This window comes from Astyanax mexicanus, chromosome 9 (assembly GCF_023375975.1).
Source record: "Astyanax mexicanus isolate ESR-SI-001 chromosome 9, AstMex3_surface, whole genome shotgun sequence".
NCBI classification, from domain to species: Eukaryota; Metazoa; Chordata; class Actinopteri; order Characiformes; family Acestrorhamphidae; genus Astyanax; species Astyanax mexicanus.
In genome coordinates this window covers 3479931-3495090 of record NC_064416.1, presented here as the reverse complement: position 1 = coordinate 3495090, position 15160 = coordinate 3479931, and the positions used below count along the sequence as shown (strand labels likewise).

General features: G+C 34.3%; 1 protein-coding gene across 1 annotated transcript; it reads right to left on the bottom strand.

The window, feature by feature from the left end:
• Positions 1-5619: 5619 nt before the first annotated feature.
• On the bottom strand, positions 5620-13598 carry tmem123 (transmembrane protein 123). The gene is made up of 4 exons (XM_049483779.1): positions 13443-13598; positions 11843-11989; positions 8907-9063; positions 5620-6826 (listed from the first exon to the last, which is right to left on the bottom strand). Exons 1-4 carry the CDS (start codon positions 13498-13500, stop codon positions 6802-6804), a joined length of 387 nt encoding a protein of 128 aa, XP_049339736.1. The 5' UTR covers positions 13501-13598; the 3' UTR covers positions 5620-6801.
• Between the last annotated feature and the right edge of the window lie 1562 nt (positions 13599-15160).

Sequence of the window (15160 nt, the reverse complement as noted above, 5' to 3'; positions counted from 1 at the left end):
CTCGTTCTTTCTGGTGTTTTCTGCTTGAACCTGATCTGAATTTTTACTTTTTTTTAATGTTCTTTATACAAAATCACTCTCATATAAAGATAAAGCTCTCACAAGCTCTATTTTATACCAGTTTCAGTCCCTTTTAGAATGAGCCGTTTGAGAGCTCGGTCACTTTTATGCAAATCCACTTGGTCAGGCTGAGCGTTTTTTACACATTAATGGCAAAACATGAACAAACTAGTTCATGCTAAACTGCGACAGAAGCACAAAACTAATTATTTGAAAGTTCTTCCATCTCCCTCATCTGCTGACTTGCCACAGACAGTAGGTACAGATTCCTCCCTCAGAAGAAGTCTGCTGGCTAATCCTGCTGTGTGCTGTCTGAGGTTCTCAACCAGCAGTTTCTTCAACTGATCTAAATCATAGAAGGAATACAGAATACAGACTATACAGATTCACACTAACATACACAATGTACAGATTTAAACTAAAAAAAACAGTATCTACTAAAATTATAAGCATACATTTTTATTTTATTTAAACTTTTGCTCACAATATGGTTTAATATCTAAATTCATTTTTAATAATTTTAAGCAGGGCTGTTATTTTATTACAGAGCAACATATTGAATATCTGAATGTAAAATTCAGAAGTGTAGAATCTCTGGCATGCCGCATGTGTTTTCATAATACTTTGGCAAAATTAAGGTGAATAAATGTGCAGCTATAAAAAACTGGTCTAGTGTTGTAAAAGATATACAGCATTTACAGCAGAATTATACAGTTTAAAATACTGTCTTAGCAGAGCCTTGAAGAGTCATGTCTGTCATCTGCTGGTGTTGATCCACTGTGTTTTATTATCAAGTCTAAAGTCAGTGCAGTTTTGTTTTCCCATAAAATCTTTCTGCAGGGGTGTCCAATCTTTTTTTGTTGGGGGCCAGAAAGAGAAATATATTTGAAGTCACGGCCACAGACTCTGTAATAAAACAAATAATGAAATATACCACTTTAAATAATACTTTTTTCCTGATTATTTCATTTACACACCATTTTACTTGACTTACTATCTTTATCTTTGACAGTGTTGTGTAAACTAAGATTTTTCAAACTGATGTTTATTTTCATGATGTCTCTTAATATTAAACTCCTTAATTACGGCAACTTTTAGACTCTTTGGCCCGTTTTTCTGCGCTAGAAATGCGCACTCTCTCCGCTTTTAGACTCTTTGGCCTATTTTTCTGCGCTAGAAATGCGCACTCTCTCCGCTTTTAGACTCTTTGGCCTATTTTTCTGAGCTAGAAATGCGCACTCTCTTCGCTTTTAGACTCTTTTGCCCTGTTTTTCTGCGCTAGAAATGCACACCCTCTCCGCTTTTAGACTCTTTGGCCCGTTTTTCTGCTCTAGAAATGCGCGCACTCTCCGCTTTTAGACTCTTTGGCCCGGTTTTCTGCGCTAGAAATGCGCCCTCTCTCCGCTTTTAGACTCTTTGGCCCGTTTTTCTGCTCTAGAAATGCGCGCACTCTCCGCTTTTAGACTCTTTGGCCCGTTTTTCTGCGCTAGAAATGCGCGCACTCTCCGCTTTTAGACTCTTTGGCCCGTTTTTCTGCGCTAGAAATGCGCGCACTCTCCGCTTTTAGACTCTTTGGCCCGTTTTTCTGTGCTAGAAATGCGCACTCTCCACTTTTAGACTCTTTGGCCCGTTTCTGACACCTAGCGTTCAAACTTTGAATCTCACATTATAAAAACCTGCTTAACAGCGGGCCAACTTTCAATCTATTTCTAAAATACCTCACAGCCCGCTCCAAAAAAGGAAAAGGGCCACAAATGGCCCGCGGGCCGTAGTTTGGACACCCCTGCTCTAACAGCACTTAATATCTTACAGCTTTCCTTTTCTGATAACTTTTATGGAGATGCGGATTTCATTTTCCAGCAGGACTTGGCACACTGCCCACACTGCTAAAAGTACCAATTGGTCTTATATAGTATTCTGATCTTCTGAGACACTGATTTCTGGGTTTTCATTGGCTGTAAGCTTCATAATCATCAACAATAAAAGAAATAAAACTTATTAAAATAGATCACTCTGTGTTTAATACATCTATATAATATTTGAGTTTCACATTTTAAACTGAATTACTGAAATAAAGTAACTTTTCAATGATATTCATTTTTTTTAATGCATTAATATATAAGTGCTGTTAAGTCAAACATTATAAGTGTAATAATCATTACTTTTCACTTAGAGCAGTGGTTCCCAACCTATGGGTCGCCAAAGATCCACGATGGGTCGCGAAGCCCTCTTGATTTTAAGGGGTTTAATTTTAATACTATATATAGCCTAGGGTAAGCAAAATTCGCCGCGCTGCGCTGCGCTCTCTCTGTCTCTCTCTCTCTCTCTGGCGCGCGCGCGGGCGCTCTCTCCGGCAGCGCGGAGCTGAATTCAGCGCGAGGCTGAATATAATAATATAATAATATAAGAATATGAAACTCAGTTTAGTTAAATAAATGAAAATGAGTGAGGGCCTGTAAAGTTAATCAATTATTGTCCAATATTTGGACAGGTTGAGGTTTTGGTGAGCTGTTTTACTGATTTGAAACTGAAACTGATATTATTCTTTTTTTTTTTTTTTTTTATAAATTATTTTTTATTCATTTTAAATAGTTGTATTATTTTATTGATCTAATTATTTTTTTCTTCATAAGATAAAAATTCCTTATGTTTTATGTATCAATTTTTCCTTTTTTACGTGTTTATTTTATTTATACCCCCCCCCCCCCCCCCCCCAACCCAATTATACACTTACATCTTTTACATTTGGGGGAGGGGGGGGGGGGTGGTGGTTGGGTCACCAAAGCTTACAATGGTAAAAATATGGGTCCCTGAAGAAAAAGGTTGGGAACCACTGACTTAGAGAGTATTTTAAACTGTACAATTCTTCTTTAAATGTAGCTGTAGCTGCTCTGTTATTTAACCAAACTAATTACAAAACTATTATAGAAGAATAATAGATCACAAATGCGAGATGTAATTGTCAGGAGATTCTAGACTGCTTATTGTTTTACATTAATAACTGAAATATGTTGCTCTATATTAATAAAATATACCAGCCCTTCTTAAAATGATAAAAAAAAATGAGAGGCAACTAATAACAGTACTTAGATATTTAACCATATTTCAATCAAAAGCTTACTTTGTAAGTTAAAAATAAAATGTTTACTATTTTAGTCAATAGAGACTCTGATTTTAGTATGAACTGTTTCTTTAATAATAGATAATGGTGCTCTGTCCCTTTAAGAGAAATGTGTTCTCTGTTTATAACTAGCAGTTAGAGCTCTCAGACAATCAGAGCACTGCAGTAATTAAGGGTCTGCAGCATGAGCAGCTAATTACTCCAGTGCTGAGCTGCTGCTGCTGCTGCTGGAAGGTGTTTGATATCAGAATGATGATCCTAAGCTGATTAGATAAGGTAAGTTCTGCTGTTTGATTATGATATTATGTGTGTATTATATCTGTACATTACTCTGCTTTTCAGATATGAATTGTTTCGTTCTGCTAAGTAAAATATTTTGAACATTTTGGATGTTTCTAAACCATCAGATGTTTATGAATACACTGCCTGAAACATTTTTACCAGAGTTCAATCTGCTGGTTGAGAGTGAACCTCAGACAGTACACAGCAGGATTAGCCAGCAGACTTCGTCTGAGGGAGGGATCTGTACCTACTGTCTGTGGCAAGTCAGCAGATAAGGGATGTAAGAGAATATTTGCATAAAAGTAACAGAGCTCTTAAACAGTTAATTCTGAAAGGGATTGAAACCTGTTCTTAAAATCAAATATCACTAAAATAGTGGACAAATAATAATAATAACCAAAGACAAGCTTTAGTTCAGGCCCGTAGACACAAATCCAGATATTTATATAAAAAAAAACAGGGCTAAAAACACAGGTTTAATTAACTACAGCCTCTTATATTGACTTTTAGAACAGTCATACTGTGTTTCAGTGCTTCAGCTGAAATAGAAATAATAAAAGGTATGTTGGGGTTTAAAGGATAGGTTTAGAAGTGTTTACAGGTGTAAATTCTCTTACTGCTGTAAATAAGATAATATCTGTATTATCCTGGTAACTTTACAAGGCTGAATGCAGCAGAAACAGCATTTCAGCTTGTTATAATCAGGTTAATATTTATTGATTATTTATCAGTGTTGTTAACAGATAATGATTAATTTAAAGAAGAGTCCCTGTTATCCTTAATCAGCTTATCTAGAAGAACTACAGCATTTTATTTCCGTTTCTCCAGTTTTATTACTTTAATTTCTACTACTTTTACAGCAGGGCTCAAAGTAATTATACATTAAAGATGGCCGCTCTGGTCACGTGACTGACAAAGGTGTAAAAGTATAATGTAGATATTCAGGTTTAATAAAATACTTCTGTAGAAGTTGAAGAATCAACTCAATCTTTTTACTCTTTAAGTAAAAGTGTTTAAAAAGTATAAAAGTAAAAGTAATGTAAGGAGAAAAAACTAAAGCCATTAAGAACAAAAGTTTAGGCCACGCCCACAGAGTCCTATAGTACACTACACATATCTATTTTTTTGTCTTATGAGTCAAACTGGCTTTTCTCTTTACAAAAAGTAGTAAAATCAAAGCTACACTCTTAAAAATACAAGAGAAGAGACATTTTTTGTTCATAGTAAATAACGTGGTAAAACGGTAAAATTCATACTTGATAAAATGTATTGCTGTACTGTAAAACCAGCACAATCCCATTACATTACCATTACAAAACATGTATTAAACAAGTGTTAACATGTAGTATTGAACTGTACTGAATCTTTGTTATATTCACTACTGCACAAATACTCTTAAAATGACACAGAAAACCAGTTATAAACAGTAATAAACAGTAAAAAACAGTACATATATACATACTTGTTAAAATATTCTTTATTGCTGCACTGCAAAACCAGCACAATCCCATTACATTACATTATTACAAAACATGTATTAAACAAGTGTTAACATGTAGTATTGAACTGTACTGAATCTTCGTTATCTCCCATACTGCAAAAATATTCTTAAAAGAACAGAAACCAGCAATAAACAGTAAAAAACAGTATCCAGATGTACAAATTATAACATTATCCATAATTTTCTATAATACGCACTCCTTAACCCTTTAATTTTCCTAAAAATCAACAGCTAGCGCTAGCAGTTAGCTGCTAATGCTAAAGCTGCTGCACCTAGCCTTAGTGGAAATCTGGAAATCTGAGCTTACTCTAGATAAACTGAAGAGCTTTACTCACTAAAATAAACACTTTTCAGGAGAGAAATCTGTGTAGATTAACATCCAGCACTTGTTTAATTTTAAACAGTGTTGTTTACTTAGATTAAATGTAATATAGCGAGACCTGCTGAATTAGAAGGAAAACATAGTGACACCCCTGTTCCTTACTAGTGTTGCATAATGTGCCTTATAATCCGGTGCGCCTTATAGTGTGAAAAATATGGTACAGTAACAGTCAAAAGTTTGGACACACCTCTTTTATTAATTCAATGTGTTTTTTTTTTGTTCATAGTAAAGATGGGTGCGTAAATAACTTGTAAATTGGTAAAAAATACATACTTGTTAAAATATTCTTTATTGCTGCACTGTAAAACCAGCACAATCCCATTACATTACATTATTACAAAACATGTATTAAACAGGTGTTAACATGTAGTATTACTCTGTATTCATTATTTCCACTACTGCACAAATACTCTTAAAATGACACATAAAACCTCTAAAACACATTAATAAACTGTAAAAAAAAAAAAAAACAGTATCCAGATGTACAAAATATAACATTATCCGTATTTTTCTATAATACGCACTCCTCAATCCTTTAATTTTCCTAAAAATCGACAGCTAGCGCTAGCAGTTAGCCACTAATGCTAAAGCTGCTGCACCTAGCCTTAGTGGAAATCTGGACATCTAAGCTTATTCTAGTTAAACTAAAGTGCTTTACTCAACCAAATAAACAGTTTTCAGAATAGAAATCTGTGTAGATTAACATCAAGCGATAGATTAACTTCAAAAGACCTGCTGAAATAGGAAAGCATGGCAACACCCCTGTTCCTTACTAGTGTTGCATAATGCGCCTTATAATCCGTAAAATACGGTACAGTACCAGTCAAAAGTTTGGACACACCTCTTTTATTAATTCAATTAATTTTTTACATTGTAAATTTAATATTGAAGACTATATTAAAGCTCTACAGGAACACATGCTGAATTATTCTGTAAAGGGTTAAAATAAACAAGAATACTGTATGTTTCATACTTTAGATTCTTCTAAGTATCACATTTATCTCAGTGTCTTCATGAGGGAGAGTCACCTGGAATAGTTCTCTCAGCGTCTTGAAGGAAGGGGTTTCTGGAGGTGCTGAACAATAGCTGCTGCTTTTCCTTCACGCTGTGAAGCTCCAGCTCATCCCAATTAAATCACCTCAAATCACCTTAATCTCAGTTCATCAGGTTTAGATCAGGAGATTAATGTGGAGGAATAACACTTTTTTACTGTTTACTACAGAATTCTATATGTGTCACTTCATAGTTTTCATGTCTTTAATATTAATCTACACTGTAGAAAATACATTGAATAAAAAAATAAAGATTAACACTGAATGAGAAGAGGTGTAAACTTTTAACTGATACTGTATTTTGCTATTAATTAGCATTAATACACCTAAACACAGCAGCAGCGCAGCAGCACACAGTGTTCTTTACTACTGTAATCCAGCGCTCAGTCCAGCAGCTCCTCTATCAGATCACAGCATCGTGTTCCTCACTGAAATAGATCAAATATGATAATTATTTAATATTCTGTATTATTTAATACACCTGATATATAATATGCATGCACACACACACACACACACACACACAAATTGTGAAGCTGATGCTAAAATAATATACAGCTCTGTAAAAAATTAAGAGATCACTTCAGTTTCTGAATCAGTTTCTCTGATTTTGCTATTTATAGGTTTATCCTCTTGAGACCCAGTGTCCTCAAAAGGGGACATTACATTTCTGCTTCTCTGCAACAAGATCATCTACCATCAACCATCTAGTGGTCACAACATGACAACATTACACTAAATTGGTTGAAAACCAATTGGCAGGAAACCCAGTCAAAGGTTTTTACAGCCATTCCAGACAGAAACATGGGCCAGGTAAAAATTATCCTCCACTTTTATGTTTGAAATTAGTTTATTTTATTTTTGTAGAAAGCTAACATTTAGCTGTTGCACTAATTTTGTCCTTCTGATCCCAAATGGAAAGGGTCTTTTTTAAATGTTAAAATAAACTACCGTCCCCACATGAGGACACTGTTTTTTTTTGTTTGTTTGTTTTGGGTTTTTTTTGCAAAAAGGACTCCTGTACAAGGACAAAGTTTAGTTTTTATATTTCTTAGGTCCTAGTAATCCCAAATAGCAAGGAGAAAGTAAAAAATGTCAGGCATATGTTCAGGTTTCAGGAAGATATGTTTGAGTAAAATGAACATTGTTGTTTTATTCTATAAACTACAGACAACATTTCTCCCAAATTCCAAATAAAAATATTCTCATTTAGAGCATTTATTTACAGAAAATGAGAAATGGCTGAAATAACAAAAAAAAGATGCAGAGCTTTCAGACCTTAAATAATGCAAAGAAAACAAGTTCATATTCATAAAGTTTTAAGAGTTCAGAAATCAATATTTGGTGAAATAACCATGGTGGTTTTTAATCACAGTTTTCATGCATCTTGGCATAATGTTCTCCTCCACCAGTCTTACACACTGCTTTTGGATAACTTAATGCTGCTTTACTCCTGATCTAAAATAAATGGTAAAATAAAAGAATCTCTGCCGCCCTACATAAAAGTAATGCAAAACATGCATGATGCATTAAGTTTCTCTGTAATAAAGCATATTTTAGCCTCTGCACCCCCCAAAACAAAAACACCTAGTCCTATTTCCTCACCCCGGCTTGCCAGGTATAGAGCACAATACCAAAATAAAGCAGATAAACACAGCTGTAGCTGCAGACACTGCATCCTTTTAAAAAGCTTCACTAGCAGAGACTGAATAAAACACAAGTATATACAGTACTGTGCAAAAATTTAGGCACCAAAGCAAATTACACTAATTTATCTCAGCAATATGAGTGTTTCTACCTTAAAAAAACACCACATATGATTTAAACAGATGCAAATACATACATGAATACATAAATACAGTTAAACATATCAAGGATTTATATCCTGTTTATACATATATCCATGTTTTATATCCTGTGAGCCGAGCTGAAGAACAAAGTGTAGAGATTCCAGATTTCTCCTGGATGCTCCTCCTCAGCCAGCATGTGTATATTATGTTCAGTTCCGTCAGCAGCTCACCTGATTTACCACATTTACCAGTAATTTACCAAACCAGGTGTTGACTAATATGATGGGAACTAGAAACTAAACCCTATTAAACTCAGATGAGGAGCAGAGATTAGAAGATGAAACATTTGTAAAATTGCTGTTTGTATTTATTGTAATGCTGTAATGTGTTTTACTGAGATAATAAACACTTACTGCACAGATAAGAAGCTTTTTCTTTACTGAAATTCCCAAATTCCCCTAAAACTTTTGCACAATACTGTATATTGTCAATGCATTGGATAAGTGGAGACAGTTTAGACCCCAGAAGGACTACAAGACTGAACAGGTTAGCAGGTGAGCTTAGCTCACAAATGTATGACATTTGAAGTGATTTCAGCATTTCAGTGTCGTAGCATTCATACTCAGTGGTCTGCTCAGAGCAGAATGGTAATGAAGGCATTGAGGATTAGAGCTAGGTTAAGTGATCCAGACTAGTGCTGGCTAATGGCGTTACTTACATTGCTCTGTATCTCACTGTCCGACGAGAACAGACCAGCCTGTAGCCCAGAGACGCAACCAGTGTTATAACAAACGCAAACATCATGCCACCCAGAAAACTGCCCACATGGAAATGTGGGCCAGAGGAAGAGCTGGGAGGACTGGTGGGGACAATGCCTGCATTTAAAAATAAAAATATAACACTTTATAAATATATAACCATTATATTGTAGTTGTACCGAAATCTCCTAAAGCATGAGTAGACTGATAAATCACTGTACTGCTGATCAGTATTTATCATATAGTTACTGAACTCTACTAAAGCATGAGTAGACTGATAAATCACTGTGCTGCTGTTCAGTTATTTATCTAATAGTTACTGAACTCTACTAAAGCATGAGTAGACTGATAAATCACTGTACTACTGATCAGTTATTTATCCTATAGTTACTGAACTCTACTAAAGCATGAGTAGACTGATAAATCACTGTACTACTGATCAGTTATTTATCCTATAGTTACTGAACTCTACTAAAGCATGAGTAGACTGATAAATCACTGTACTACTGATCAGTTATTTATCCTATAGTTACTGAACTCTACTAAAGCATGAGTAGACTGATAAATCACTGCACTGCTGATCAATTATTTATCCTATAGTTACTGAACTCTACTAAAGCATGAGTAGACTGATAAATCACTGTACTGATCAGTTATTTATCCTATAGTTACTGAACTCTACTAAAGCATGAGTAGACTGATAAATCACTGCGCTGCTGATCAGTTATTTATCCTATAGTTACTGAACTCTACTAAAGCATGAGTAGACTGATAAATCACTGTACTGATCAGTTATTTATCCTATAGTTACTGAACTCTACTAAAGCATGAGTAGACTGATAAATCACTGTACTGATCAGTTATTTATCCTATAGTTACTGAACTCTACTAAAGCATGAGTAGACTGATAAATCACTGTACTGATCAGTTATTTATCCTATAGTTACTGAACTCTACTAAAGCATGAGTAGACTGATAAATCACTGTACTACTGATCAGTTATTTATCCTATAGTTACTGAACTCTACTAAAGCATGAGTAGACTGATAAATCACTGTACTGATCAGTTATTTATCCTATAGTTACTGAACTCTACTAAAGCATGAGTAGACTGATAAATCACTGTACTGATCAGTTATTTATCCTATAGTTACTGAACTCTACTAAAGCATGAGTAGACTGATAAATCACTGTACTGCTGATCAGTTATTTATCCTATAGTTACTGAACTATACTAAAGCATGAGTAGACTGATAAATCACTGTACTGATCAGTTATTTATCCTATAGTTACTGAACTCTACTAAAGCATGAGTAGACTGATAAATCACTGTACTGCTGATCAGTTATTTATCCTATAGTTACTGAACTCTACTAAAGCATGAGTAGACTGATAAATCACTGCGCTGCTGATCAGTTATTTATCCTATAGTTACTGAACTCTACTAAAGCATGAGTAGACTGATAAATCACTGTACTGCTGATCAGTTATTTATCCTATAGTTACTGAACTCTACTAAATCATGAGTAGACTGATAAATCACTGCGCTGCTGATCAGTTATTTATCCTATAGTTACTGAACTCTACTAAATCATGAGTAGACTGATAAATCACTGCACTGCTGATCAATTATTTATCCTATAGTTACTGAACTCTACTAAAGCATGAGTAGACTGATAAATCACTGTACTGATCAGTTATTTATCCTATAGTTACTGAACTCTACTAAAGCATGAGTAGACTGATAAATCACTGTACTACTGATCAGTTATTTATTCTATAGATACTGAACTCTACTAAAGCATGAGTAGACTGATAAATTACTGTACTGATCAGTTATTTATCCTATAGTTACTGAACTCTACTAAAGCATGAGTAGAGTGATAAATCACTGTACTGATCAGTTATTTATCCTATAGTTACTGAACTCTACTAAAGCATGAGTAGACTGATAAATCACTGTACTGATCAGTTATTTATCCTATAGTTACTGAACTCTACTAAAGCATGAGTAGACTGATAAATCACTGTACTACTGATCAGTTATTTATCCTATAGTTACTGAACTCTACTAAAGCATGAGTAGACTGATAAATCACTGCACTGCTGATCAATTATTTATCCTATAGTTACTGAACTCTACTAAAGCATGAGTAGACTGATAAATCACTGTACTGATCAGTTATTTATCCTATAGTTACTGAACTCTACTAAAGCATGAGTAGACTGATAAATCACTGTACTGCTGATCAGTTATTTATCCTATAGTTACTGAACTATACTAAAGCATGAGTAGACTGATAAATCATTGTACTGATCAGTTATTTATCCTATAGTTACTGAACTCTACTAAAGCATGAGTAGACTGATAAATCACTGTACTACTGATCAGTTATTTATCCTATAGTTACTGAACTATACTAAAGCATGAGTAGACTGATAAATCACTGTACTGATCAGTTATTAATCCTATAGTTACTGAACTCTACTAAAGCATGAGTAGACTGATAAATCACTGCACTGCTGATCAATTATTTATCCTATAGTTACTGAACTCTACTAAAGCATGAGTAGACTGATAAATCACTGTACTGATCAGTTATTTATCCTATAGTTACTGAACTCTACTAAAGCATGAGTAGACTGATAAATCACTGTACTGCTGATCAGTTATTTATCCTATAGTTACTGAACTATACTAAAGCATGAGTAGACTGATAAATCACTGTACTGATCAGTTATTTATCCTATAGTTACTGAACTCTACTAAAGCATGAGTAGACTGATAAATCACTGTACTGCTGATCAGTTATTTATCCTATAGTTACTGAACTATACTAAAGCATAAGTAGACTGATAAATCAAGATATTTATTAATTTATATACACATTTGTACCTGAAGTATGAACTGGAGGGGTGGTTGTTGTTGCTGCAACCCTCGTTACGAATGCAGTGTGTGTAATGTATTCGAGCTCAGGTGAATGTGATTGGCTGAAGGTTAATGCTGTGGTTCTGTTATTAGTCTGTAGAGAAGCTGATGAATCTGAAAGATACAACAAAATCACATTAGTATCTTATCTCTAGTCCAATAATGCCCCCATCTTATACTCTGTAAAAGGTGCATTGTGATGTTCATTGCTATCTTACACCCTGTGTAAGATACACCCTTTTTTCATGCTTTTGCCTGCATCGTTTAAATAGCAGCAGTGCTTCTGAATATATCTACACAGATGGGTGTGGTGTTCTGGAAGTGAGGTTTTGCTTGTTTTTCTTGGCAACAGAAAACACAGGAGCTCCACTGACTGAATATAACCTAGACAGACATCAACATTCAGACGTTCAGTCGCACCTGACTCTTAAAGGGAATTATGACCAAGTGACAAATTAACCACACCCAATATTAATTAAGAGGGTTAGTACATGACTTTTGCACGCTTCGAGCTCACAAAGTGTACTTTTCTTGTCGTTACGATAGCGTAGACACACTGAAAAATAAATGAGGATTTGTATTTTGTTTTTTTTTTATTTGATGATCCAAACAAAAATAGGAAAAAAAAAGACCAGAAGCCAAACTAGATTTTTCACCAGCTTACTGCAGTAACACACAGACATCCTTCATTAGTAAAAGGTTTAATTCTTTTAATGCTATTTTTATTTTATATATTTAATCACAATATAGCAAATAAACAAAACAAACTTTTTTTTAAAGTTTCACAAGTTAGAATGTTATAATCACGCACACATGAGCTCCTTCACTTGTATAATTCTCCCTTTCAAATAAAATATCTTGTTTTAAGTCTTTTTTATAATTCTCCCTTTCAAATAATATTTTTATTTCTAAGTGCATTTTATAATTCTCCCTTTTGAATAATATATTTTGTTTTAAGTCTATTTTATAATTTTCCCTTTCAAATAATATTTTTAGTCTATTTTATAACTTTCCCTTTCAAATAATATTTTTAGTTTTAAGACTATTTTATAATTCTCCCTTTTAAATAATATATTTCGTTTTAAGTCTATTTTATAATTCTCCTTTTCAAATAATATTTTGCATGATTATAACATTGTGAAAACTTGTGAAAAAAAACAATTTGAATTTATTTGCTATATTGTGATTCTATATAATTTTTTTTTATTATTATTTGCTATTTTTCTTTGGATCATCAAATGAAAAACAGAAAATAAAAGCTATTTATTTGTGTTATTATGTTCAAAAACTAAATAGTAAATCGTTTTTTTTTTTTTCATTTTACAAAAGAACAAATGATACACAGATGGGGTAGCTATAATTGCTTCTGCTCAACTCTTTAAAATCACTGTTAAAATTACATGTACTGCTGTAGTTTTAAACTCCTCTCCCAGTGTTTTCTTACACACCCAGACTCGACTCTCAAAATACTCCTAAACACACACACACACACACACACACGAAGAACATACTAAAAGTAGTTAAACAGTAATTAAAGTGCTATTAAGACAGTAAAAGACAGGCTTACCCCACATCTGGATGAAAATAAAGCAGCAGCTGAAGATTAAACCCACTCTGACCTCCATTCTCCAAACACGTTTACACAACCGGGGGAAGGAATGGAAAGAGGAAAAAAAAGGAAAAAAAAGGAAAAAAGAAGGGAGTAAACCAGGAAGAGTCTGGTGTAGAGTTACACTGTGTCGCTGCTGTGTTTTGGTAACTATTCCTTAACACTGGGAAGCAATGGGTCGGTTTCCTGGAAGATGATTAAGTCTAGAATACATTCTTAGCATAATGATTTATCAGTCTACTCATGCTTTAGTAGCGTTCAGTAACTATAGGATAAATAACTGATCAGTAGTACAGTGATTTATCAGTCTACTCATGCTTTAGTAGAGTTCAGTAACTATAGGATAAATAACTGATCAGTAGTACAGTGATTTATCAGTCTACTCATGCTTTAGTAGAGCTCAGTAACTATAGGATAAATAACTGATCAGCAGTACAGTGATTTATCAGTCTACTCATGCTTTAGTAGAGTTCAGTAACTATAGGATAAATAACTGATCAGTAGTACAGTGATTTATCAGTCTACTCATGCTTTAGTAGCGTTCAGGAACTAAAGGATAAATAACTGATCAGCAGTTCAGTGATTTATCAGTCTACTCATGCTTTAGTAGAGTTCAGTAACTATAGGATTAATAACTGTAAATTTATCAGTCTACTCATGCTTTAGTAGAGTTCAGTAACTATAGGATAAATAACTGATCAGTAGTACAGTGATTTATCAGTCTACTCATGCTTTAGTAGAGTTCAGTAACTATAGGATAAATAACTGATCAGCAGTTCAGTGATTTATCAGTCTACTCATGCTTTAGTAGAGTTCAGTAACTATAGGATTAATAACTGTAAATTTATCAGTCTACTCATGCTTTAGTAGAGTTCAGTAACTATAGGATAAATAACTGATCAGCAGTTCAGTGATTTATCAGTCTACTCAGGCTTTAGTATAGTTCATGATGAATTTCACTGAATTTCATCACAATCACAGCTTTCTATGAACTTTAGAAGTTAAGTGTTTAAACAATTTTAACAGAAGTCATGATCACGTTCTGGCCTTTAAAACATGGCATCTTTTCTAGTTTTAAACACATATACTGTATATAGTCTCTACTGGAACTACCATGAGTGAGTTTTTTTTATTATCCAACTATTTTTCAGTGAGTGTGAAAGCTAATAAAAAACTGCAGTTTGGAGAAAATAACGATTTCAATCCATGTCACATTCAGTAAATTATACTCCAGAAATTTAATTTAACTGGTCACACTTGTCTGTTACTACATTTCTCCTAATAAAGGTACGTAAATGGCACCCTGTCTGCGCCCAAAAACCCCAAAAGTGTCTTCTTTTTCCTACCGATCCTCCTCCTCTCCTCCGTGACCCGGAAACTGATTTTGTAACGCCATCTTGCCGCCTGTCCGAATACCGTAGGAGACAAAAGGAGCTGCTTAAAATCCTCCTCCAAGAGGCTTCCAACAGAGGGTACATCAGAGCATCCTACTCCGGAAGACTTTTTTTTTTTATTATGTGCTGAAAGTGAGCGTTTTGATTGGCTCAGTTCATCAGTAGTCAACATCCTATCTAAAAGGGATCCGCTGTCCCATTTCCCCAATTACAGCTCCTTCTCTCCATTCCTCCTCCTCCTCTCCTCTCCTCCATTCCTCCACCTTCTTCCGCGTAGGAGAG